At 51.6% G+C, this 24,457-nt stretch overlaps 1 protein-coding gene across 1 annotated transcript; it reads right to left on the bottom strand.

Moving 5' to 3' along the window:
• Window positions 1–11,631: 11,631 nt before the first annotated feature.
• P2RX5 (purinergic receptor P2X 5) lies at window positions 11,632–23,871 on the bottom strand (the record flags this gene model as incomplete). The annotated part of the gene is made up of 13 exons (XM_079725077.1): window positions 11,632–11,701; window positions 13,157–13,309; window positions 14,196–14,278; window positions 16,302–16,367; window positions 16,517–16,610; window positions 17,070–17,206; window positions 17,691–17,829; window positions 18,083–18,163; window positions 18,422–18,518; window positions 18,605–18,680; window positions 18,966–19,037; window positions 19,674–19,824; window positions 23,735–23,871. 13 exons carry the CDS (start codon window positions 23,869–23,871, stop codon window positions 11,632–11,634), a joined length of 1,356 nt encoding a protein of 451 aa, XP_079581203.1.
• Window positions 23,872–24,457: the final 586 nt, after the last annotated feature.

The following is a 24,457-nucleotide window of genomic DNA, read 5'->3' as shown; positions in this document are numbered from 1 at the left end:
TACTTCACTCTGTATGACAGACTCTAGGTCCATCCACCTCATTACAAATAGCTCAATTTCGTTTCTTTTTATGGCTGAGTTATATTCCATTGTAAATATGTGCCACATATTCTTTATCCATTCATCCGATGATGGACACTTAGGTTGTTTCCATTTCCGGGCTATTGTAAATAGAGCTGCAGTGAACATTTTGGTACATGACTCTTTTTGAATTATGGTTTTCTCAGGGTATATGCCCAGTAGTGGGATTGCTGGGTCATATGGTAGTTCTATTTGTAGTTTTTTAAGGAACCTCCATACTGTTCTCCATAGTGGCTGTACCAATTCACATTCCCACCAGCAGTGCAAGAGTGTTCCCTTTTCTCCACACCCTCTCCAGCATTTATTGTTTCTAGATTTTTTCATGATGGCCATTCTGACTGGTGTGAGATGATATTTCATTGTAGTTTTGATTTGCATTTATCTAATGATTAATGATGTTGAGCATTCTTTCATGTGTTTGTTGGCAGTCTATATCTTCTTTGGAGAAATGTCTGTTTAGGTCTTCTGCCCATTTTTGGATTGGGTTGTTTGTTTTTTTGTTATTGAGCTGCATGAGCTGCTTATAAATTTTGGAGATTAATCATTTGTCAGTTGCTTCATTTGCAAATATTTTCTCCCATTCTGCAGGTTGTCTTTTGGTCTTGTTTATGGTTTCCTTTGCTGTGCAAAAGCTTTGAAGTTTCATTAGGTCCTGTTTGTTTATTTTTGTTTTTATTTCCATTCCTTTAGGAGGTGGGTCCAAAAGGATCTTGCTGTGATTTATGTCATAGAGTGTTCTGCCTGTGTTTTCCTCTAAGAGTTTGATAGTTTCTGGCCTTACATTTAGGTCTTTAATCCATTTTGAGCTTATTTTTGTGTATGGTGTTAGGGAGTGATCTAATCTCATACTTTTACATGTCCCTGTCCAGTTTTCCCAGCACCACTTATTGAAGAGGCTGTCCTTTCTCCACTGTACATTCCTGCCTCCTTTATCAAAGATAAGGTGACCATATGTGCATGGGTTTATCTCTGGGCTTTCTATCCTGTTCCATTGATCTATCTTTCTGTTTTTGTGCAGTACCATACTGTCTTGATTACTGTAGCTTTGTAGTATAGTCTGAGGTCAGGGAGCCTGATTCCTCCAGCTCCGTTTTTCGTTCTCAAGATTGCTTTGGCTATTCGGGGTCTTTTGTGTTTCCATACAAATTGTGAAATTTTTTTGTTCTAGTTTTGTGAAAAATGCCAGTGGTAGTTGGCATGGGGTAGATGGGGATTGCATTGAATCTGTAGATTGCTTTGGGTAGTAGAGTCATTTTCACAATGTTGATTCTTGCAATCCAAGAACATGGTATATCTCCCCATCTATTTGTATCATCTTTAATTTCTTTCATCAGTGTCTTATAATTTTCTGCATACAGGTCTTTTGTCTCCTTAGGTAGGTTTATTCCTAGATACTTTATTCTTTTTGTTGCAGTGGTAAGTGGGAGTGTTTTCTTGATTTCACTTTCAGATTTTTCATCATTAGTGTATAGGAATGCCAGAGATTTCTGTGCATTAATTTTGTATCCTGCTACTTTGCCAAATTCATTGATTAGCTCTAGTAGTTTTCTGGTAGCATCTTTAGGATTCTCTATGTATAGTATCATGTCATCTGCAAACAGTGACAGCTTTACTTCTTCTTTTCCAATTTGGATTCCTTTTATTTCCTTTTCTTCTCTGATTGCTGTGGCTAGAACTTCCATAACTATGTTGAATAAGAGTGGTGAGAGTGGGCAACCTTGTCTTGTTCCTGATCTTAGTGGAAATGCTTTCAGTTTTTCACCATTGAGGACAATGTTGGCTGTGGGTTTGTCATATATGACCTTTATTATGTTGAGGAAAGTTCCCTCTATGCCTGCTTTCTGCAGGGTTTTTATCATAAATGGGTGTTGAATTTTGTCGAAAGCTTTCTCTGCCTCTATTGAGATGATCATATGGTTTTCTCCTTCAATTTGTTAATATGGTGTATCACGTTGATTGATTTGCATATATTGAAGAATCCTTGCATTCCTGGAATAAACCCCACTTGATCATGGTGTATGATCCTTTTAATGTGCTGTTGGATTCTGTTTGCTAGTATTTTGTTGAGGATTTTTGCATCTATGTTCATCAGTGAAATTGGTCTGTAATTTTCTTTTTTTGTAGTATCTTTGTCTGGTTTTGGTATCAGGGTGATGGTGGCCTCATAGAATGAGTTTGGGAGTGTTCCTTTGCACGTTTTTGGAAGAGTTTGAGAAGGATGGGTGTTAGCTCTTCTCTAAATGTTTGATAGAATTCGCCTGTGAAGCCATCTGGTTCTGGACTTTTGTTTTTGGAACATTTTTAATCACAGTTTCAATTTCATTACTTGTAATTGGTCTGTTCATATTTTCTGTTCTTCCTAGTTCAGTCTTGGAAGGTTATACCTTTCTAAGGATTTGTCTGTTTCTTCCAGGTTGTCCATTTTATTGGCATAGAGTTGCTTGTAGTAGTCTCTTAGGATGCTTTGTATTTCTGTGGTGTCTGTTGTAACTTCTCCTTTCTCATTTCTAATTTTATTGATTTGAGTCCTCTCCCTCTTTTTCTTGATGAGTCTGGCTAATGGTTTATCAATTTTGTTTATCTTCTCAAAGAACCAGCTTTTAGTTTTATTGATCTTTGCTATTGTTTTCTTTGTTTCTATTTCATTTATTTCTGCTCTGGTCTTTATGATTTCTTTCCTTCTACTAAATTTGGGTTTTGTTTGTTCTTTTTCCTCTAGTTCCTTTAGGTGTAAGTTTAGATTGTTTATTCGAGATGTTTCCTGTTTCTTAAGGTAGGATTGTATTGCTGTAAACTTCCCTCTTAGAAGTGCTTTTGCTGCATCCCATAGGTTTGGGATCGTTGTGTTTTCATTGTCATTTGTCTCTAGGTATTTTCTGATTTCGACTTTGATATCTTCAGTGATCTCCTGGTTATTTAGTAATGCATTGTCTAGCCTCCATGTGTTTGTGGTTTTTTATGTTTTTTTTCCTGTAATTGATTTTTAATCTCATAGCGTTGTGGTCAGAAAAGATGCTTGGTATGATTTTAATTTTCTTAAATTTACTGAGGCTTGTTTTGTGACCCAAGATGTGACCTATCCTGGAGAATGTTTCATGCGCACTTGAGAAGAAAGTGTAATCTGCTGTTTTTGGATGGAATGTCCTATAAATATCAGTTAAATCTATCTGGTCTATTGTGTCATTTGAAGCTTGTGTTTCCTTATTAATTTTCTGTTTGGATGATCTGTCCATTGGTGTAAGTGAGGTGTTAAAGTCCCCCACTATTACTGTGTTACTGTGAATTTCCTCTTTTATAGCTGTTAGCAGTTGCCTTATGTATTGAGGTGCTCCTATGTTGGGTGCATATATATTTATAATTGTTACATCTTCTTGGATTGACCCCTTGATCAGTATGTAGTGTCCTTCCTTGTCTCTTGTAACATTCTTTATTTTAAAGTTTGTTTTATCTGATGAGTATTGCTACTCCAGCTTTCTTTTTTTTTGCGATACGTGGGCCTCTCACTGTTGTGGCCTCTCTGGTTGTGGAGCACAGGCTCTGGACACGCAGGCTCAGCAGCCATGGCTCGCAGGCCCAGCCGCTCCGCGGCACATGGGATCTTCCCGGACCAGGGCACGAACCCGTGTCCCCTGCATCGGCAGGCGGACTCTCAACCACTGCGCCACCAAGGAAGCCCCTCCAGCTTTCTTTTGATTTCCATTTGCTTGGAATATCTTTTTCCATCACCTCACTTTCAGTCTGTATGTGTCCCTAGGTCTGAAGTGGGTCTCTTGTAGACGACATATATATGGGTCTTGTTTTTGTATCCATTCAGTGAGCCTGTGTCTTTTGGTTGGAGCATTTAATCCATTCACGTTTAAGGTAATTATCGATATGTATGTTCCTATTACCATTTTCTTAATTGTTTTGGGTTTGTTTTTGTAGGTCCTTTTCTTGTGTTTCCCACTTTCAGAAGTTCCTTTAGCATTTGTTGTAGAGCTGGTTTGGTGGTGCTGAATTCCTTTAGCTTTTGCTTGTCTGTAAAGCTTTTGATTTCTCCATCGAATCTGAATGAGATCCTTGCCGGGTAGAGTAATCTTGGTTGTATGTTACATATTCATCACTTTGAATATGTCATGCCACTCCCTTCTGGCTTGTAGAGTTTCTGCTGAGAAATCAGCTCTTAACCTTATGGAGTTCCCTTGTATGTTATTTGTCATTTTTCCCTTGCTGCTTTCAATAATTTTTCTTTGTCTTTAATTTTTGCCTATTTGATTACTATGTGTCCGGGCCTGTTTCTCCTTGGGTTTATCCTGTATGGGACTCTCTGCACTTCCTGGACTTGGGTGGCTATTACCTTTCCCATGTTAGGGAAGTTTTCGACTATAATCTCTTCAAATATTTTCTCTGGTCCTTTCTCTCTTCTCCTTCTGGGACCCCTATAATGTGAATGTTGTTGCGTTTAATGTTGTCCCAGAGGTCTCTTAGGCTGTCTTCATTTCTTTTCATTCTTTTTTCTTTATTCTGTTCCGCAGCAGTGAATTCCACCATTCTGTCTTCCAGGTCACTTATCCGTTCTTCTGCCTCAGTTATTCTGCTATTGATTCCTTCTAGTGTAGTTTTCATTTCAGTTATTGTGTTGTTCATCTCTGTTTGTTTGTTCTTTGATTCTTCTAGGTCTTTGTTAAACATGTCTTGCATCTTCTCGATCTTTGCCTCCATTCTTTTTCCGAGGTCCTGGATCATCTTCACTATCATTATTCTGAATTCTTTTTCTGAAGGTTGCCTATCTCCACTTCATTTAGTTGTTTTTCTGGGGTTTTTTTTTGTTCCTTCATCTGATACATAGACCTCTGCCTTTTCATCTTGTCTGTCTTTCTGTGAATGTGGTTTTTGTTCCACAGGCTGCAGGATTGTAGTTCTGCCCTCCGGTGGATGAAGCTATCTAAGAGGCTTGTGCAAGTTTGCTAATGGGAGGGACTTGTGGTGGGTACAGCTGGCTGTTGCTGTGGTGGGCAGAGCTCAGTAAAACTTTAATCCTAATCCGCTTGTCTGCTGATGGTTGGGGCTGGGTTCCCTCCCTGTTGGTTGTTTGCCCTGAGGCGACCCAACACTGGAGCCTACCTGCTCTTTGGTGGGGCTCATGGCGGACTCCGGGATGGCTCACGCCAAGGAGTACTCCCCAGAACTTCTGCCAGTGTCCTTGTCCTGACAGTAAGACACAGCCGCCACCCCCACCCCCGCCTCTGCAGGAGACCCTCCAACACTAGCAGGTAGGTCTGGTTCAGTCTCCTGTGCGGTCACTGCTCCTTCCCCTGGGTCCCGATGCGCACACTACTTTGTGTGTGCCCTCCACGAGTGGAGTCTCTGTTTACCCCAGTCCTGTCGAAGTCCTGCAATCAAATCCCGCTGGCCTTCAAAGTCTGATTCTCTAGGAATGCCTCCTCCCGTTGCTGGACGTCAGATTGGGAAGCCTGATGTGGGGCTCAGAACCTTCACTCCAGTGGGTGGACTTCTGTGGTATAAGTATTCTCCAGTTTGTGAGTCACCCACCCAGCAGTTATGGGATGTGATTTTATTGTGATTGCACCCCTCCTATCGTCTCATTGTGGCTTCTCCTTTATCTTTGGATGTGGAGTATCTTTTTTGGTGAGTTCCAGTGTCTTCCTGTCGATGACTGTTCAGCAGTTGGTTGTGATTCCGATGCTCTCGCAAGAGGGAGTGAGAGCACGTCCTTTTACTCCGCCATCTTGAACCAATCTCTCAATTTACTTATTTTATTTATTTTTGGCTGCATTGCATCTTCGTTGCTGCACGCGGGCTTTCTCTAGTTGTGTCGATGGGCTTCGCATTGCGGTGGCTTCTCGTTGCGGAGCATGGGGTCTAGGCACACAGGCTTCAGTAGTTGTGGCATGTGGGCTCAGTGGCATGTGGGCTCAGTAGCTGTGGCTCATGGGCTGTAGAGCACAAGCTCAGTAGTTGTGGCGCACGGGCTTAGTGTCTCCACGGCATGTGGGATCTTCCTGGACCAGGGCTCAAACCTGTGTCCCCTACATTGGCAGGCGGATTCTTAACCACTGAGCCACCAGGGAAGCCCACGGAGTAGCTTCTTTGAGGAAATAACATTACAATTAGGATGCAAAGGTTGAGTAACAGTCAAGTGTGGAGAAGGTGTTACTTGCAACAAAGTGCATGTGTGAGGGCCATTGAGAACAAAGGAGTTTGGCCTGTGTCTGAAAAGTTAGAGAGAAGAGGCCCTGAGGTAGAGCACAGTGGGAGGTTTTGCTGCCGAACTAAACTTGGGTCCAATTGTCCATGCGCAGTAAAACCAATCTACTTACACTGGGTTGTGGTGAAGGAAAGTGCAGTGCTTATTGCAGGTGCAAAGCAAGGAGACCAGGCAGCTAGTGCTCAAAAGGCCCAAACTCCCTGATGGCTTTCAGGGAAAGTTTTTTTAAGACAGCGTGAGGGGGAGGGTTGCAGGGTGCATGATCAACCTGTGGACAGTTTTCTGATTGGTTGCTGTTGAGGTGACCAGGAGTTAACATCATCAACGTTCTGGTTCCAACAGGTCTGGGGTCTACTGCTTGTGGGCAGCATACAGTTAACTTCTTCCACCTGGTGAGGGTTTCATTATCTGCAAAACAGCTCAAAGGACGTGGCTCAGAATGTTATCTGTAGCCGTTGAGGAGGAACTAAAGGTCTTTGACTTAGTTTAGCTGTTATTTGCTTAGCTATTATTTTGTCTTGCTTGACTGTTTTCCTTTCTTTCTGTGTTTTCTCACTTCTCTGATTAAATTTATTCTTTGGAACTGGGGGAAAGCCTAGGAAGCTAAAGTTTTTCTACAGACAGGAGGCATGTGGAGGACATTCTGTCCTGGGAAGGCCACATAGGCTCTTGCTCAATTACAGTTTGCCCTTGATATGAATAGCAATTGGGGGGAGCCTTTGAAAGTTTTAGCTAGGAGCGATGTGATCAGATTGGGACTTTTAGAAAAGAACCAGTTTTAGATCAGAAGGGAATCTGAGAGCTGGAATTCAGGTCCCCTTTTACAGATAGTAGGTGGTGACCTGTGACCAATAGCGGAGGCCCAGGCCTCCTGAATCCCATTTTGGGCTTTGGACCAGATGTTTTCACATGAAGCCAAGAAGCGGCTGAGGTGATAGCTTTGCCTCCTTCTCCCAGTGACCACCTCTGAACCCTTTCTCTGACCACCAATGAAGATGCTCACGTTCATGGTTTACACACCCCACCTGCTCTCCCAACCTCCCTGGTCCTTTCAGGGACTTCTCTAAGTGGGAAGGGAGGGTTCAGTCCTGATGCAGGGTGAGTCCTGCTGGGGGGTATGGGGAAAAGTGAGCTGATTTACTTAACCATTCCTCTATTGTTGGGCAGTAAAATTGTTTGAAATGTTATTATAAAAAAGACTGCAGTGCATGTCTTCACATCTATATCATTTTGAGGGAATTTAGTAAGCTACTAGAGGCTAAAAACTTGATTCCAAATGCTTTCCAGAGTTTTATCAGATTATACTCATTAAATGAAAAGAACCAGTTTTATCAGTGCCTTCCTAGTCCTTTAATGTTTGCTCATTTAAAGAGTTTCCTTTCATTTGAATTTCTTTGCAAGACAATAAGGAAAGTAATATATTGCTCACTACTTGCTTCTTGTGTCGGCCTCTTTTGGTCTTGCCTTCTTTACGTTTTCCTCTAAAACACCAGGTAACCATGAAAATATGAAGGAGAGAAGATCAGGACACATTTAAAATTAACACCTTTTATTGTTTTATAACCAAATTAAAATGTCAGAAAATACATATACTGGTCAGGACCCAGAAAATGCTTGATATCTCCCCCCTTTAATTCTGTGTGCTGGCCTAAGGGGAAACAGCTGAAAGAAAGGTGTCCTTTGTAGAGAGCACTCTTGGGTCCACTGGAGAATATGCTCTGAGGAGAGGTGTACCACTTGGGGAGGTGGGGGCAGGTTGGAACCAAGTGGAGCCCTTTTCCAGACATGCAAGATGCCATTCCAAATGGGGCGATTTAGGGACTTCCCAGGGCACTGCAGACCCTAGCTGGGGTACTCAGAGACACCTGGAGGAAGTCACATTCCCCCCTTTATGACTGGTTCCCCAGGGGTCAGCTAGCCATTGAGAAAGGAACTGATGGGCTTGGGGGGCACAAAAAGGCATCCGTGACTGGTCAGTCCTGGTGACCACTGCATCAGGAGTAAAGGGCACTTTGCGCTTTTTTTTTTTTTAATTTATTTTATTTATTTTTGGCTGCACTGGGTCTTTGTTGCTGCTTGCGGGTTTTTCTCTAGTTGCAGTGGGGGCCACTCTTCGCCGCATTGCGCAGGCCTCTCATTGCGGTGGCCTCTCCTGTTGCAGAGCACAGGCTCTAGGTGCACGGGCCTCAGTTGCTGTGGCTCACGGGCTTCAGAGCACAGGCTCAATAGTCGTGGCACACGGGCCCAGTTGCTCCGGGGCATGTGGGATCTTCCCGGACCAGGGCTCGAACCCGTGTCCCCTGCACTGGCAGGCGGATTCTCAATTAACTGCGCCACCAGGGAAGCCCGCACTTTGCTCTTTCAATGGCTGGTCCCTATGATGTCACATTAATAGCACCCAATTTAACACTTTCCCATTGGCCACCATCATGGTACTCCACAGGCATGGAATAGGTAGACGGCTTTAGGCCAGGGCTTGAACGTAAGCGTAGACAATTCCTGTGATACTGAAACGTCAGCATGGGAAGATCTTGGGAGGCTGGCACGATCATCTTCCTGATGAGGTGCACCGAGGGAAATGGGCTTTCCCAAGTTTGGAAAGTGCTCAAGGTCCTGCTTCTCTTCTTCCCACTTCAAAGCCAGTTTCTGTAAGATTAATGAGCCTCCTACTCATTCACCAAGTTTATGAAAAAACGCGGGCAGGCGTGGTGCTGTGCAAAAGCATGGGAACTGGCTGTGTGTAACACCATCCAGAAGCTTCGATGGGGGCCACTGGCCCGTCTGGCTTCCTGAGCATGGGGCCTCTGACATGTAGGGGAGAGGCCACCTGGAAAGCTTTGCTGGATTTGAGGAAACAATTAGGTTAAGTCCTCCATGGCAGTAAGTTTAAAGGGGCAACCCTTAAAATTAAAGAACGTCAACTTGATGAAAGCCTCACAGAAGCTGCTCCAGTGACACCTTCTGCATTCCAGTTCCTCAGTTGCTCTTTCTCACGTCTTTTCTACATGTGGTTCCCTGACCTGCATGCTTCCCCCATCACCTAGTTAGACTGCTACTAACCTGACTTCAACTTGTGTGTCCCTTCCTTGTGGAAACCTGGCCACTCCTGAGGACTCTCAAAGCACCCCATCCCGTTTGTGATTGATGTGTGACCCCTAGACTCTGAGCACCTGGGCAGGGACCGTTTCTGTGCTGCTCGCCACTGTGTCACCAGCATTTAGTCCAACACCTGACACAGCAGGCACTCAAATATTTACTGACTGAAGGAGTAGCCGTAGGGAGACACTTCCATTCCAGTATAAAACAAATAACACAGCTGTCCCCAAGTGTTACGGCTGCGGCCAAGCGATTCCAAAAGCAGGTTAAAAGAAACCAGACCAACTCCTCAGCGGCCATGACCCCTGCCTGCCCTTTTCACTCCCAAACATATAAGTAATATGCTGTGTTATCAGATCCAAAGGTTAGCCTTAGAGAGGAAGTGAACCACCACAGCAAGTCACCTGGATTTTTCACTTTCTCTTCAGACAGTGGGTTGGGCTTGCTGACAGGTCACCTAGCAGCCCAGGGGAGGAGCTGCTTGATCTAGAAGGGGTCCTGTTCTGGGGACCACGCCCCTGTGCCCCAGAGGCCAGCCTCACCAGAGACCTTTCCGCCTCTCCAACCCTCGTCCAAAGGCCCCAGTGGAAGGATGTTTACTCCGCGCTCTGTGTGGAGAACCAGAGTCCTCCCAGAGAGGGTGCTCCCTTGAGTCAGGGCAAGTGCTCACACAGCACCCAGGCTTGCTGGGAGACGGGCAGCACTGCAGGCCTGGGCTGCCAGCTGGTTTCAACAACCGTGATTGAGTTCTAGACCCCTCCCCTTGCGTTTACGCTGGGGCTCCTCAGCGAGTGCAGAGGGAGAAGCGAGCCAGCCGGCTCCCTAGCCCAGCATATTCTCTTGCATCTGACGGAGGAGACTTGGTCTGACTGCAGGCGGCAGGAAAAGTTCATTTCCTGAGGGAAGGAGTAACTCAGTGGATTCTCAGCAAGACAGGTGAGCCTCTTGGAATTGGTAACACAGGTTGCCTCCGGGAACGGGTGGAAGGGAAGCTTTTCACTTTTGTTCTATTGTACCTCTTAAATTTTGAGTCATTTAAGTGTGACCCAGTCAAAATATTTTAATTTGAATGAATTGAGCATAATGCCACTTTCCTGAGGGAGGGAAGGGGGGAATCTGCTTGGTCTCAAGGTTGCTTGAGGTAAGTCTGACCTGGAAATTGATGCCACTCACCAAAGCTGACCTTTTGAGAACCAGGTTTTGTATATCTTCTCAAGCACTGCTTCTCAACCTTTCACGTGCGCACGAATCACTTGGGAGTCTTGTTGAAATGCAGGTTCTGATTTAGGGGCGTGAGGGAGGGGCCTGAGACTGCATTTCTAACAAGCTCCCAGATGATGCGGAGGCTGCTGGTCCACAGACCACCCTTCGAGTGGCAATGCTTTACAGCCACTGAGGGAGAGGGTTGAGGGCCAACCTAGTAACAACTGTTTCCACCTGACGACTGAGCGCCGTTCGTCATCTCATTAGCCCTTCAGATGGAGCCCTAGAGGAGACGGGGAGGGAAGCCGAGCAGGGACACTGCAAGCCCCACAGAACAGCAGGAGCCGAACCACACAGGCAGATGCGTCTCCCATCTGGGTGAGACGCTATCCCCTGAGCTTCCCGAGGCTCTCCTTCCTCATGGCCAGCTGCCTCCTCACAGGTCCAGTCCTTTCCCAGTTGCCTCCTTGGCCACCTTTAAGTTTCACCGCTGGGGGCAAGGCCAAACGTCCCCTTGGGTGTTGGCCAAGGTCCTTCTCTGGGGAGCCATCATTCGCTCTAGGGATTTGTGCAGGTCTCAGCTAGAGGCTGGAGGAAGGCCAGAGTGCTGGGCCCAGCTCTCATGTCTGTCGGCTCTGAAGGGTTACATGCATGCACCCCTCCCTGGGGGCCAGGTGTCTCATTCAAGCGTCTTTTGGACAGGGCCCAGCCCGCAGCAGGCATCAGTGTTTGCTGTGTGAATGAATGAATAACTGAATGCCCTACTAAGTTCTCAGGAAAAATGAAAACACTCTAGGCCCCTGGCCTGCCCTCCACCCTTCCCCTCCCCAGGGCCTCTTCTGCATGAGCCACTGTGGCCACTGGGAGGCTCCCCTCCCCACACACACAACAAAAAGCTTGTAGCAGGATCCCAAAGCGCAGGAGGGAGGGCTGTGCCTGGAAGCCCCGTCCCATTTGGATGACGATGACTCTTCCCAGTTCAGAGCTGTGGGTAGTTCTGCCCTCAAATCTTCACCAAATCTGCTGTCAGCCAACAGCTCTGGCTATGCCTCCACGGTCTGCAGGTTCTGCAGCTGCTCCACATTCACCTTTCCATTCCCCTGGTGGCCAGACCTGTGGGTGGGTGGGTGGGTGGGGGCACACAGGGCACAGAAGACACTTGGGAGCCCTGCAGGCAGGAACGGCCTCCCTAAAGGCAGACTCCGCCTGCAGAAGCCTCTGGCTGGCAGTGCGGCAGGCAGTGAGCGTTCGTAGAGAGCGGCAGTCTGAGGGGTCCCTGGCCGCGGCCCAGGCACGGGGAGGCGCTCAGGCCGCGGCCTCTGGAGCTGGCCCAGCAATGAGCAGCCGCTGCAGCCCCACAGCAACAGGCGAGGCTGGCCAAGACCAGCAGGGCAGCCGCTCTTTCCTCTTGCAGGTGAAGGAGCTCAGGTGAGCACCCAGGAAGTGACAGGGAGCACGTGGGGGGCTGCTGGCACAGGCCTACCCCAGCAGATCTCCCAGCCTCTCCATCTTTCTCTCCTCACTCCTCTCCATCCTTTGCCTTCCCTCTCCATCCTGGCTCACCGCTCTCTCTTTCCCTGCCCAGGCCCAGCTCCCCACTGGAGGCTGCCAATTGCTGAGTCAGCAGAGAATGGAAGCTCGAAGCAGAGGGCAGCCAGCCACAGGTCAGTGAACGCCTCTGATGTGGTTGACGAGAGGAGAGTCAGGGAACCCTACTCACTGAGCTGGAGGTTCCCCTGTGTCCAGCGCCCTGGAACAAAAGGGAAAACAGGCCCAGAAAGGGCCAGGCACCTGCTCAGGGGCACATAGTGAGGCAGGGAAGCAGAACAGGCCTGAGGGCTGCCTCCTGACTCAGCCCAGGGCTCCCTCCCATGCCAGGCTGTGGTCAGGTCTACAGAAAGCGCCAGGCTGCCCGGGGCTTCTGGGCAGTGCTCGGGGAAGGGCAGCCTGCAGGTCACCTGTCAGCACAGCCACCACTGTCCTCAGGCTAGGGCAGCTCCAGAATTTCCACATCAAAGAGGAGCTTAGGGGAGGCATCTGATGGGGCGTGGAGGGATGAAGGGCTCGGTAAGGCAAAATAACCTGATGGAGAACTGGATTCTAGGAACCCACTGCCCAGGTTCAAATCCCAGCTCTGCCATTTATTAGCTGTGTGACTTGAGCAAGTTACTTGACCTCTCTGAGCCTCGGTTTCCTCATTAGAACAGGAAATATTAATGTCCACCTCATTAGGTTGCTGAAAAGAGTTCACATGTACAAAGAACTCAGAGCAGTGCCCAGCAGAGTAAGCCTGAGTAAATGATAGTACTGTTACTGTCTTAACATGGGCACAGCATAGCAAGCAGACAGGTTTGTGGTTGCTCAGGGGTACTGGAGGGTAATGGGCATCGTGGAGGGGCTAAAGCACCACCAGCACCCCTCCCCGCCCCCCAAGTCCAGCTTGGATGGGCTCTGCTGGGTCCCTGGCATCCTGCCTTGGGGCCAGGTCACCCAGAGCAGGGAGCACAGTAGCCAGCTGGGCTGTCTCTGCGGACCTCGTTCCTGGCCCTCGGCTGGGCAGCCCCTCACCTGGCGGGCTGGAGGAGCTGCCGGCACACACAGCCATTCTCCTTCTGGGCGCCGCCTCCATCCTGCACCTCTGGCTGCTCCGCCAGCCCCACCGCGTCTGGGGCCACGCTCTGCTGCGAGGACTCTGCCATTCGGTCGAGGACCTCTAGGTTCCTGGGCAGGACATGACCCATTAACCCTGGCCTGTGGGTCTCACCTCCTCCCTGGGCTGGTGAGCCACTCGCCCTGCAGGGGGCGCCCCTCTTCCCCCAGCAGCTCAGCAGGGGTGGCAGGTGCAGTCAGGGCTCAGGGCTCAGCCTGGGAACCAGGGCTGGGATTCAGTCCAGGCAGATGATGCAGGCTGGCCCTCTGCCCCGTCCCAGGTTGGGATGGGACTGAGGGAGCAGCGCCCAGTGCCTGTCCAGAGCCCACCATCTGCAATCTCCCTTTTCCATCCCAGCTCCTCCAGAAAGCCTTCTCCAAGGCTCCAAGGGCTGGGCCAGGGCTCCTCGCCCCTTCCTGTCCACCCAGCCGTCAGGACTTCCCACTCATACTGTCCTCCTCCTCTGAAACACACACACACACCCCACAGCCCCCCCACACACCCCCAAGAAAGCCTGGAAATAGGCCCCCAGAGTGGGGCGGGGGGCGGAAATAGGACCACCAAGTCCAAGAATCCTAAAATTGTAGGTGCTGGAAGGCACTGTATGTAACCAACACTCTCATCTCACAGAGAGAGAAACTGAGGCCCAAGGCGGCCTGGGACTGGTCCGTAGTCACCTGGGGAGACAGTGGCAGGGCCAGGCCTGGAAACCAGGTCTGCCCATGGCCTGGGTGGTCTTGTCTTCTGCCAGCTGCTCTGAAGTAGAATCCAGTTTTGTAGAGCCGGTACTCAGAACATTCCGCCTTACCCAGCCCTTCCAAGGGAGCTCCCCGTATTCAGCCCTGCCTCTACCCCGCAAACGCCGACATAAAACCAGGGTAAGTGTTCTGAGCCCGGGAGGGGGAGAGGCTGACCTAGTGGGCTCCCCTAGGGCCGCTGGGAGGAGGCATAACTGACCTCACTTCCTCATATTTCTTGTCTCGGTAAAAGTGGCTCTTTTTGATGAAGTAGATGAGGACCAGGTCGCAGAAGAAAGACCCCTGCAAGAGAGTTGGGGTCCCCGACTCAGAATCCTAGACTTCCAGGGAGCACCCGGCCACCTGACACCAACTACATCCCATTTGATCCTGCAGCAACCCGAGGGGGGCTGTGCTCAGAAAGAGGCATCTTTGTCCAAGGCCACAAAGCTGGTCCACGGTAGAGCCAGAGTTAGCCTGTGGTCCGTCTGACCCCTCAGGTTGCGCGCGCCGCACTACCCTGATCCCATCGAGTCACGCCTTCAGCCAGGGTCTGCTGAGCGCTCACCAGTGCCAGGCACTGCCCTGGGGTGCGGGAAAGAGTAAGACAATGAGACCCTCTGGGAACTCCCCCTCTGGTGCAGGAGACGAGCATATCAATTATGACAGAGTGACAGTGTCCCGTGGTGGGGAGAGGAGCAGGGGCAGCAGAGAGAAGACGGGACGCGACTCAGCCTGGGGGGGGGAACAGCTGGGCTGAGTCTTGAGGCTGAAGAGGATTTTATATAAGGAAAAAGGAAAAAACGCTCAGGAAGGGCACTGCAGAGGAACAGGCTCGTCACGCCCGAGAACGGGGCCAGGAACGGAATTGTGGCATTGCGGGAAGATCCCTTTAGTAGGCAGTGAGAGAGGGACTGGAGGGTATCTAAACAACAAGGACACCACAGCAGTGGTCAAGGAAAGATGAGGAGGCCTGCGCCAACCCAGCGGACCGACCCACTGACACCTGAACACAAGCTCTTCAGACCAGAGTGGATGGCGCAAATACCAGTCTCCTCCACCAGAGGGCGACTCCACCCACTGCACAGAGAGGAGGGGGCGGGGTGGTGGGAGAGGGTTGATGGAGGACCACAGGTGAACCAGGTCCTCTGACCCTGGGCATTGCACAACCTTTCCCACCCCCCCACCCCAGATGCCAAAAAGGTTATCAATTCCTTGTTCCACAGAGAACACTCTTCCCACCACCCCCCACCCAGCCTCTACCACTTTTCCCCATTACCTGCATTCCACAAATGTGTCCCCAGATGCCTATGTTCTGATTTACCCCCATCATAAGAAAGTGATGTCTGAAGGTGGCCCCTGTCTTGGGAGGTTACCTATGCAAACGTGCAGGGCTCCCCAGCAATGTTGCTGCAGTTAAGAGGAGTCCCTTGGGGCCCACTTTCATCCACTGACCACCTCTCAGGAGCATGGCCTCTTTGTCCTGCTACAGGACACGGTGTTCCTGGTCTCAATAAAAAGTCAGTCCGAGGTCCTCCTGGAAGCCCCCATGGGGCTGCTGTGACCTCCCGGGCAGAGGAACCAGGGACAAGGCTGCCAGAAACCTTGGCAAGGGGCTTGCTGGTATGGGTGTGAGCCACTCTGATGACTGCCTTGTCTTTAAAAAACTTCCAGAAAAACAAAGGGGCATGAAAGATCCAGAGGAAGCCTTTCCCTGCCCTCCAGCCGTTACTTCCTCTCCGGTGGCCCCTCTGCCCAGCTGAAAGGACAGCCCTGGACCACAGCCCGACTTCCCTGCCTCTCATCTTAGCCCCGTGATTCACAACGGGGGTGGGGCAGTTTGGCAACGTCTGGAGACATTTTTGGCCGTCACAACTGGGGGGGAATGTGCCGCTGGCGTCTGGTGGGTAGAGGCCGAGGATGCTGTCAAGACACCCTACAATGCACACAGTCACCCCACAAAAAAAGTGATCTGGCCCTACGTGTCAACAGGGCCGCGGCTGAGAAGCCCTGTGTACAGCCGGATCCTGCCTCTTTAGCAGAAGTGGAGACAAGGCTGTGCAGGATCCCAGAGAACCCCCCAGCTGCAGAGCCACAGGCAGAAGCCTCTCTGGCTCTGGAAAGAGAAACCCAGGTAGTCACGGCCACCTGGGGGCTGCTGGAGGGGTGTGAAGTCCCAGAGAGCCCTGTTCACCCCCATATCCACACTGACCTCCCCAGTTCTGGTTCTTTCTGGAGCACTGGGGCAACTCCCCTGGGGCAGTGTCCCCCCTGCCCGCCCCCGCGGGTGCTCGGAGGGTAAAGGGGGTGGGGGAGAGGTACTCACCACACCCATGAGCGCCACCCCTGAGCCCACGTTGATGACTGTGGGGACAATGTTGAACTTCCCTGCCTGGAGCACAGAGAGACAAGGTGGGGTGAGGAAGGCAGCAGGACAGCGGGATCCCCAGGGACTCCACCAGAGCCAGCCTGGGGTCCCCCCAGCATGCCCCACCCTCCCAGGACCTGCCCAGCTTCAGAAGGGGAGCCTCACCCACACACCTTGCCATTCACCATCACATCAAAGCGGATCCCGTAGGCTTTAAACAGCGTGCGGAGCTCCACCCCAGCTGCGTCTCGGTAATACTTGGCAAACCTGGGGGAGACACGGCTCGGGGAGCCCTCGGCCTGCCTGGTTCTTCCCTGTTTGGCAACGCAGGCTCCACTACCTTGGAGATTTATAACCCCACCCCACCCCCAGGACCCTGGCATTCAGCAGCCCCAGGAAAGGTTGGAGACCCCCTTGCTGACGTGACATAAAAGATTCGTTCAGATCTTTGCAGTTCTTGCCAGACGCTCCCCAAGAGGCAAGGGCTTTCCCACGACTGCTGGGCCAACTCGGGCCACGAAGGCACTGATGGGCCTGACCCAGGCCTCACCTTCAGGGCAAGTCCAGAGCCATGGCCAATGCTTCTGTCCCAGAGGCCCCCTGGCAGCCTCCCTGCACCTCCCACTCTGACACCCACCCCCAGGAAGGGGTGTCATAGCGCTGGCACCCAGGCAAGGACACGAAACGTGGACAGGGTCATAAGGTGGCAGACTTAGCCCCCGTTACCTGAAGTTGTACCCAGAAGCAAGAGAGTTTTCTGAAAATCTGTTGTCCAGACGGTTAAAATAATAGCGAGGGTAACATTCTGAGGGAGCTCTGTCAAGGTCACAGTCCCAGTCAATCTGAATTCCTATCACACCACCCTTGATGCAAAGGAGACAAGAATCAGTGCACAGAACTCTCTGGAGATAGAAGTCACAGACCAGCTCTTCATGGAGAGCTCAGGCAGGGGGTTGGCCCCACTGGAGCATCCTTCCGGGAGGGTTCACACCTCTGGGGTGACTGAGAAAAGTACGTCGCTGACAGCCCATATCCTCCTGCTTCACGCTCCAGGGAGAAGGGGATGACCCGAGCGAGCACCTACTGCAGGACTGGCACCTCACACCACAGCCAGGGTGCCAGTGGGGCTCCTGGCTCGGTTTCAGCTGATGCCCCAGGACTCAAGAGCCAGACGCGGGTGCAAGTGTGGCCCTCACCGAGTGCAGCACAGCTGGCTGTGCAGCACAGCTAGTTCTGAGACAGTCCCTGGGCAGGTGAATGCAGGGCCACCCCATCCCATGGGTCCCCCTCCACACCCCCTCCTCATTGCAGAGCTCAAGCCCAGAGCCCTCCAGCCCCACCACCTACCTGCACAGCTATCTCCTGGAAGCTGCTCCCCGTCCAGCGGACCACAGACCCCAGTCGGAAGATGGGGCAGTAGGGGTCCTTGGGGCCAAACTGACAGGACTTCAGGAACGCTCTGTCTGTGGTGTCCAGCACATTTGTCCTGGGTGGAGGCCATGAAGAGCCAGTGAAAGGAAGGTGACACTCGCTGTTCCCAGGCCAGAAACCGGGCCTGACCCACGCTGAGCCCTTGACTTTTAGCCCCTCAGATCCTGACTGCTTTCCCACCCCCAACATCCTCCAGTACAAAAGGACACAGCCCGGCCGCCACTGCACGGGAAAGGGTGCCTCCTCATTACCCAGTGGGTCATTCCACACAGCGTCCCATACACACCATGCAACACAGGCCCACGTACTTGGAGAAGTTGAATTTGGGGAAACGAATGAAGTTCTTTATGTAAACAGTGAAGTCTTCAGCTTCGCCCAGGAGCGGCTTCCTGAAAACCAAGGCAGGACAGTCTGCTCAGGAGGCCCTGCCCCGCCCCCTCCATGCCTGTGCTGAGGCTGAAGCCTGTCTGCTCCCTGGGTGCCCTGGAGCCTTTGCAAAGGACAGTCAATTTGATCATGTCGGGGTGGTCCTGGGGCCTTTGTGGGATGTCCTAGCTTCTCCCCCAGGACACATCTCCACCATCGGGCTGGGACCCGCTGCCCAGGACTGGGTAACTCCTCACGGTCCCGAGGTTACAGCCACTCACGCTGGCCTGGACTTTGTCTCCACCGGGCACCAGGCGAAGATCTCACAGGTGCCCTTTTGCTCGCTCCCCGCCCGCAGGCAGCGGCCAGTCCTCACTCCTGCAGGGGTGGGAGAAGGACAATGCCGGGAACCTCCTGGTTCCAGCCCCCCTTCTGCCCCCAGCCCCGTCTACCCCAGGCCTCACCATTTCCAGCCACAACAGGCTCCCCAGGAGGGCAGTCGCTGTCCTCATAGCACAAGGCATCAGGAATGCTTTCACTCTGTCAGGAGAGAAAGGGTGCCTGGCGGGGGGGAGGTGCCTGCAGGGACCCCTTCTCAGAACCAGGTCCCACCCCAGGGTGAGGCCAGGGGTTCCTCTCTTGCCTGTGGCGGCTCACCCCTTGAGAACCTGCTTCTCCCCTGAACAATGCAGGTAGGCATGCTGGTGCACACATCCCCCAGGGCCCTTGGAGGGGGTCGACACCCCTGCCTCAGGAGAGGGGTGGACCCCAAGTACTGCTGGCAGCTCTCCCACCCCCTCCCCAGCTCTCTGCACCAAGACGCACCTCGGCACAGGTTTCCTGCCGCTGGTTGGGGGTCACGATCAGGTTGGTGATTACAAAGAAGACATTCTCTCCCTGCGAAACCAGAGGGAGGTTGAGGAACCCACTCCTGCTATTTGGGGTCCCCCCTTCCCGGGGCTGCCTGGAAGGTGGTGGGATCTCTGCATGGGTGTTGCAGACACTGGGGCCACAAAATCAGTGGATCCCACCCAAGAGCCCACTGACCTCGGAGTCCCAGAGCAGGTATGCTTAGAGGGGTCTCTTCCATGCCCACAACCCCAAACCATTCTGACCTCAGCCCCCAGGGTCCAAGCTGAGATACAGGAGGGGAGAGAAGAGAAGGGGCAGTGATGAGATAGCCTGGCCCCGGCCCAGGGAACTGCTCCCAGGGACAGTGGCCAATATAAGGGCGGGGCTCTCGGTGCCAGGCCACGCAACTCACCCTGACCTGGAAGTTTTCTGGGTCCCATTTGGTCTCAACAGGCTCAGGGTTTGATGGGAACAGAGCAGCCCCGTAAGGCACAGTTGGGGAGGGCTGGGGTTTGGCATGGGGGAAAGGACCTGGGCAGAGTCTATCTGCAAACTCCGCAGCCGTCCCAGGCCAAGGGAGACAGCGAATGGAGGTCCCTGGCTCCCCAAGCAGTTTCCCATGTCACCCACCCGGATCCAGACCCTGTCAGCCTGGGCCCTTGTGCTGGGTGGGGCTCAGACCTGGGGTGGGATGACATAGTCGGCAACATCCCAGAGCCGCTCCCCAAGCTCTGAGGTGTTGGTGAAGGTCACACCCTTGACTTTGGTGATGACGCTGCTCTGCAGGGATGTGTCCGTGTCTTGGTAACACTTCTTCACCAGGAACACCCAACTGCAGGGAGGGGCAAGCAGGTGGGCGTCAGCCTCATTGCTGCCCTCAGGAAGTTTCCTCAGGCCCCCAGGGTGTGGAGGGGGCAGGCCTGGGGCTCCACCTTTCCCACCAGCTCCTGGGCAGGAGTCACAACTCCCTCTGCCGCCTGAAAGCCAGTCCTGCAAGCAGCAGAGGTGACAAGCAACCCCAGAAGCGAGAGGCTGCTGCTCTCAGGAGCCAAGGCCCTGCAGCCGGGCAAGCTTGGGATGAAACCGGCTCGACCCACACTTGCCATGTGACCTCGGGTGAGCCAATGAACTCGGGGGGTCAACACAGGGCTAAGTGCACCTCCTTCCAGAGGGATGAGGATGGTTAACGGACATGGTGCACAACCTGGAACTTATCATGAGGAGACCTCAGACAGACCCAAGCTGAGGGGCATTCTAAAAAATTAGAGCGCAAAATCCTGTACTCTTTGACACCCAAAACACAAGCAACAAAAGAAGAAATAGGTAAGTTAGACTTGATCCAAATTAAGAACTGTTTTGTGCATCGAAGGACACTATCGACAAACTGAAAAGGCAACCCAGAGAATGGGAGAAAATATTTGTGAGTCACATGACTGATAAGGGTCTAGTACCCAGAATATACAAAGAAGTCTTACAACTCAACAATAAAAAAGACAAGTAATCCAATTTAAATATGGGCTAAGGGGGCTTCCCTCGTGGCGCAGTGGTAGGTAGTCCGCCTGCCAAGGCAGGGGACACGGGTTCGAGCCCTGGTCCGGGAGGATCCTACATGCCGCGGAGCGCCTGAGCCCGTGTGCCACTACTGAGCCTGCAAGCCACAACTACTGAGCCCACGTGCTGCAACTACTGAAGCCTGCACGCCTACAGCCCATGCTCTGCAACAAGAGAAGCCACCGCAATGAGAAGCCCACACACCGCAATTAAGAGTAGCCGCAGCTTGATGCAACTAGAGAAAGCCCGTGCACAGCAACGAAGACCCAACGCAGCCAAAAATAAATAAATGAATAAATTTGTAATAATAATTTTAAAAAAAGAAAAAAGAAATATGGGCTAAGGATTTGAATAGATATTTCTCCAAGAAAGACATACAAATGGCCAATAAACCCGTGAAAAGATGCTCAACATCTTTAGTCAGGAAATGCAAATCAAAAACCACAGTGAGATAGTACTTCATACCCAATAAGACATCTGTAATCCAAAAAATGGAAAATAACAAGTGTTGGTGAGGATGCAGAAAAATTGGTACTTGCTGGTGGGAATGTAAAAAGGTGTAGGTGCCGTGGAAAGCAGTTGGGTAGTTGCTCAAAAGGTTACCATATGACCCAGCAATTCCACTCCTCAGTATAATTGAAATCATATATCCACACAAAAACTTACACATGAATGTTCTTAGCAGCATTATTCCTAATAGCCAAAAAGCAGAAACAATCCAAATGTCCAACAGATGAATGCATAAGCAAAATGTGGTGTATCCATATAATGAGATATTATTCACCAATTAAAGGAATAATTTACTGACAAAGGCTACAGTATGTATAAATCTTGAAAACATTATGCTAAGTGAAAGAAGCCAAACAAAAAAGGCCACATGTTGTAATGATTTGATTTATATGAAATGTCCAGAATGGGCTATAGAAACAAAAAGTAGATTAGTGGTTACCAAGGGAGGGATGGTGGTAGGGGAGAATTGCAAATGACTGTTAATAGACACAGGTTTCTTTTGGGGGTGATGGAAACATCCTGGAATTAGATAGTGGTGATGGTTGTACAACACTGTGAATGTACTAAAAACCACTGAATTGTGTAATTTAACATGGTTAAAATGATGAATTACATGCTATGTGAGTTTTACCTCAATTTAAAAATGGTTTTTAAAAGATCCTGCACTCTCCAAAAAATGTCAGTGTCATAAGATACAAAGACAGGCTCAGGAGTGACTCCAGATTAAAGGAGACATGACAACTGAACCCAAGGCATGATTTCGGATTTTCTTTTCCTATAAAGGTAATTTTGGGGACAATTTACAAAAGGTCTGTTGCTTAGATGATAATATTATTTTTATGTTAATTTCTGAATTTTCATGCTTGTCCTTCATTAAATAAGAGAATTCCTTGTTTTTAAGAAATACCCATGGAAGTATTTAGGAGTGAAGAGACATCATGCCTGCAACCTACTCAACAGAAAGAAATTGCACATGTATACACACACATAGAAAGAGAAAGGGATAAGGAAAACACAAATGTAGTAAAATGTTATCATTTGAGGAATCTAGGTGAAGGGCATTAAAAAAAACTGTACTATTAAAACTTTTCTGTGAGTATAAATTACATCAAAATACAAAAAAAATACATTTTTTTAACGAGACGGCACAAGTAAATTGCTTAGCACAGCGAGTGCCAGGCACAGAGGAGGAGCTTAATGAATATAACACATCAACTTATTACTGAGGTTACTGTTAATTAGAGATTGTCCAGGTCAACCCCCCTTGGTAAAGTTGGGAAAACTGCAGCCAGAAGAGGGCAGGAAGCCGCCTTCCTGAGGTCCTGCAGCAGTGCTGTGGGATGCCCTGCCTCTCCCAGGCACCAACCAGGATGCTTGCACCCTCATCTCTGGGGGCACAGCTGGCATGTCCTGGGCCCTAGGCTGTCCCATATCCAAGGACCTCTGAGAGGGTTGTGACCCTTGAGCCAACCAGCCATTTTAGTAGGGACACACTGGGCCTGGCCTGGACAGAAACATTCAGCAAATACTCAAGGAACAACCACCACCATTCATTCACTCATTCATTTCACACCTGTCCTCTAAGCAGTTAGGGGACACCAGGCAGGCCCCGCCCTCATGGCATCCCCAGACTGACAAGGGCAGTCAGCACGAACATTAAGCAGATGATCCCTGAATAAGCATGTAATTACATCGTGGGAATTCTGGGGAGGAGCGGGCGAGAAGCCAGGTGTGAAGGAGGACGAGTGGGCGCTAACGATGTAGGGGAGGAAAGGGAAGCCTGGCTGAGGAGCAGTGAGACAGAAGGCCCTCAGTGGGGGCAGCCAGGTGCCTTAGGGATGAAGCCCAGCCTCCGGGTGGGAGTGAGGTGGGGATCAGGGCTGCCCTCCCTGGAGGAGCCTCTACCGCTCCCCAAGTCAGGAAGTAGGAGGGACTCAACAGCATTAACGAAAGGAATGAAAGAGGCACATCCGCATCCCAGCTGTCTGGTGTCATTTCCTCTCCACCTGTCCGCTCCCTGCTTGGGGGTGAGGCCTCTGAACAGTGCCTGGCTGACCCCAAGGAGCTGCCCCTCAGCTGATGGTGCCAGCGCCTGCAGGGCGGGGGAGGGGGGCAGACAGGAGAGCTGGGTGCCAGGGAGGGTAGAGGGTTTCGGGGCAGGACCCCCAGAGAGGCCAGCCACGGGTGGGGCGAGCTAGCCAGAAGGGAGTTCTGGGACATGCCAGGCTCATGAGTTGCCCCTGCCGGGAGCCTGACACTGAGCTCAGCGACTATAAATAAACCACCGGGGGCCTGGGCCAGCCCGGGCTACGGCCCAGGGGGCTGCCATGACAGCTGCAGCCCAAGCCCCTGCAGCCTCGCCCCCTTCCCAAAGCCCTATAGCACTGGCGGCCCCAGCTCTGGAGAAAGGAACTGCCCACGGAAAGCCTCACAAATGGGGGGACCCAGGAACCCCGGCGCATCTCATCACCTCAAGAGCCGCTGGGGAGTTGAGGGCTCCCTCCTTACCCCCCACCCTTAAGCCCAACGGTACAAGAAGGGCCGCCTCCCCGAGCTGGGTCCCAGAGCCCAGTCACAGGGCACCCCCGGCGCCCCCAAGCCAATTCCCAGCCCCCGGAGGCCACAGCTGCGGCCCCGGCCGGCCCTTCCCCCTCCCCAGCCCCGAGCCCCGGAGAACTCACACCACCAGGTAGGTCAGGATGGAGACCTGCAGCAGCCGGTAGAGCAGGCCCACCTTCTTGTTCTTGGCGATGACGTACTTCTCGGTCTTGTAGTCGAAGAGCGACTGGTAGAGCCCCTTGCAGCCCGCCTGCCCCATGGCGCCGGCTCACCTGGCCAGGGATCGCGTCGCCACACGTGTGCCGCATGGAGCCGCCCCCGCCGCCGCCCGGCCCTCAGTGTGGGCACCGCTGCGCCCGGGTGCGCGGCTCACCGGGCGGGGGCCGGCGGTTGGCGAGGCCGCGGCACCGCCGCCCGAGGCCAGGCGGGGGCCTCAGACTGCGACCTTGCCTCCTCCCCTGACTGTGACAGTGACACCGCCGGACCGCCGCCCGGCCACTGGCCTGCGAGGGCCCTCCCGGCGATCGCCGCCCGGGAGGGGTGCGGTGAGAAGAGGGTCTCCTTTGGAAGCAACGCCCCCCTTCTCCGCCCCCAAAGAAATCCCGGGGTTCCTCCTATTGAATGGCCGGGGAAACTGAGGCCAGGGGAGGGGGACCTACAACACAGGAAGTGGAGGCGAAGACGGGATAAAGAGCATTGACAGAAAGATACAAACAGGTTTCTTGATTTTTCTTGCTCCCTGGGGCAACCCTCGCCCTCCCCTCACAGGATGGGGGCTGGGATGAAGTGCGCGTTCCTACTGCAGCAGCTGCGGCCGGCCCGTTTCAACCCCACACTCCGGGGAG

This window comes from Hyperoodon ampullatus (genome assembly GCF_949752795.1).
Source record: "Hyperoodon ampullatus genome assembly, chromosome: 19".
Lineage (NCBI taxonomy): Eukaryota > Metazoa > Chordata > Mammalia > Artiodactyla > Ziphiidae > Hyperoodon > Hyperoodon ampullatus.
Note: the sequence above shows the minus strand (reverse complement) of the source record. Positions and strands in the feature narration are given on the sequence as shown.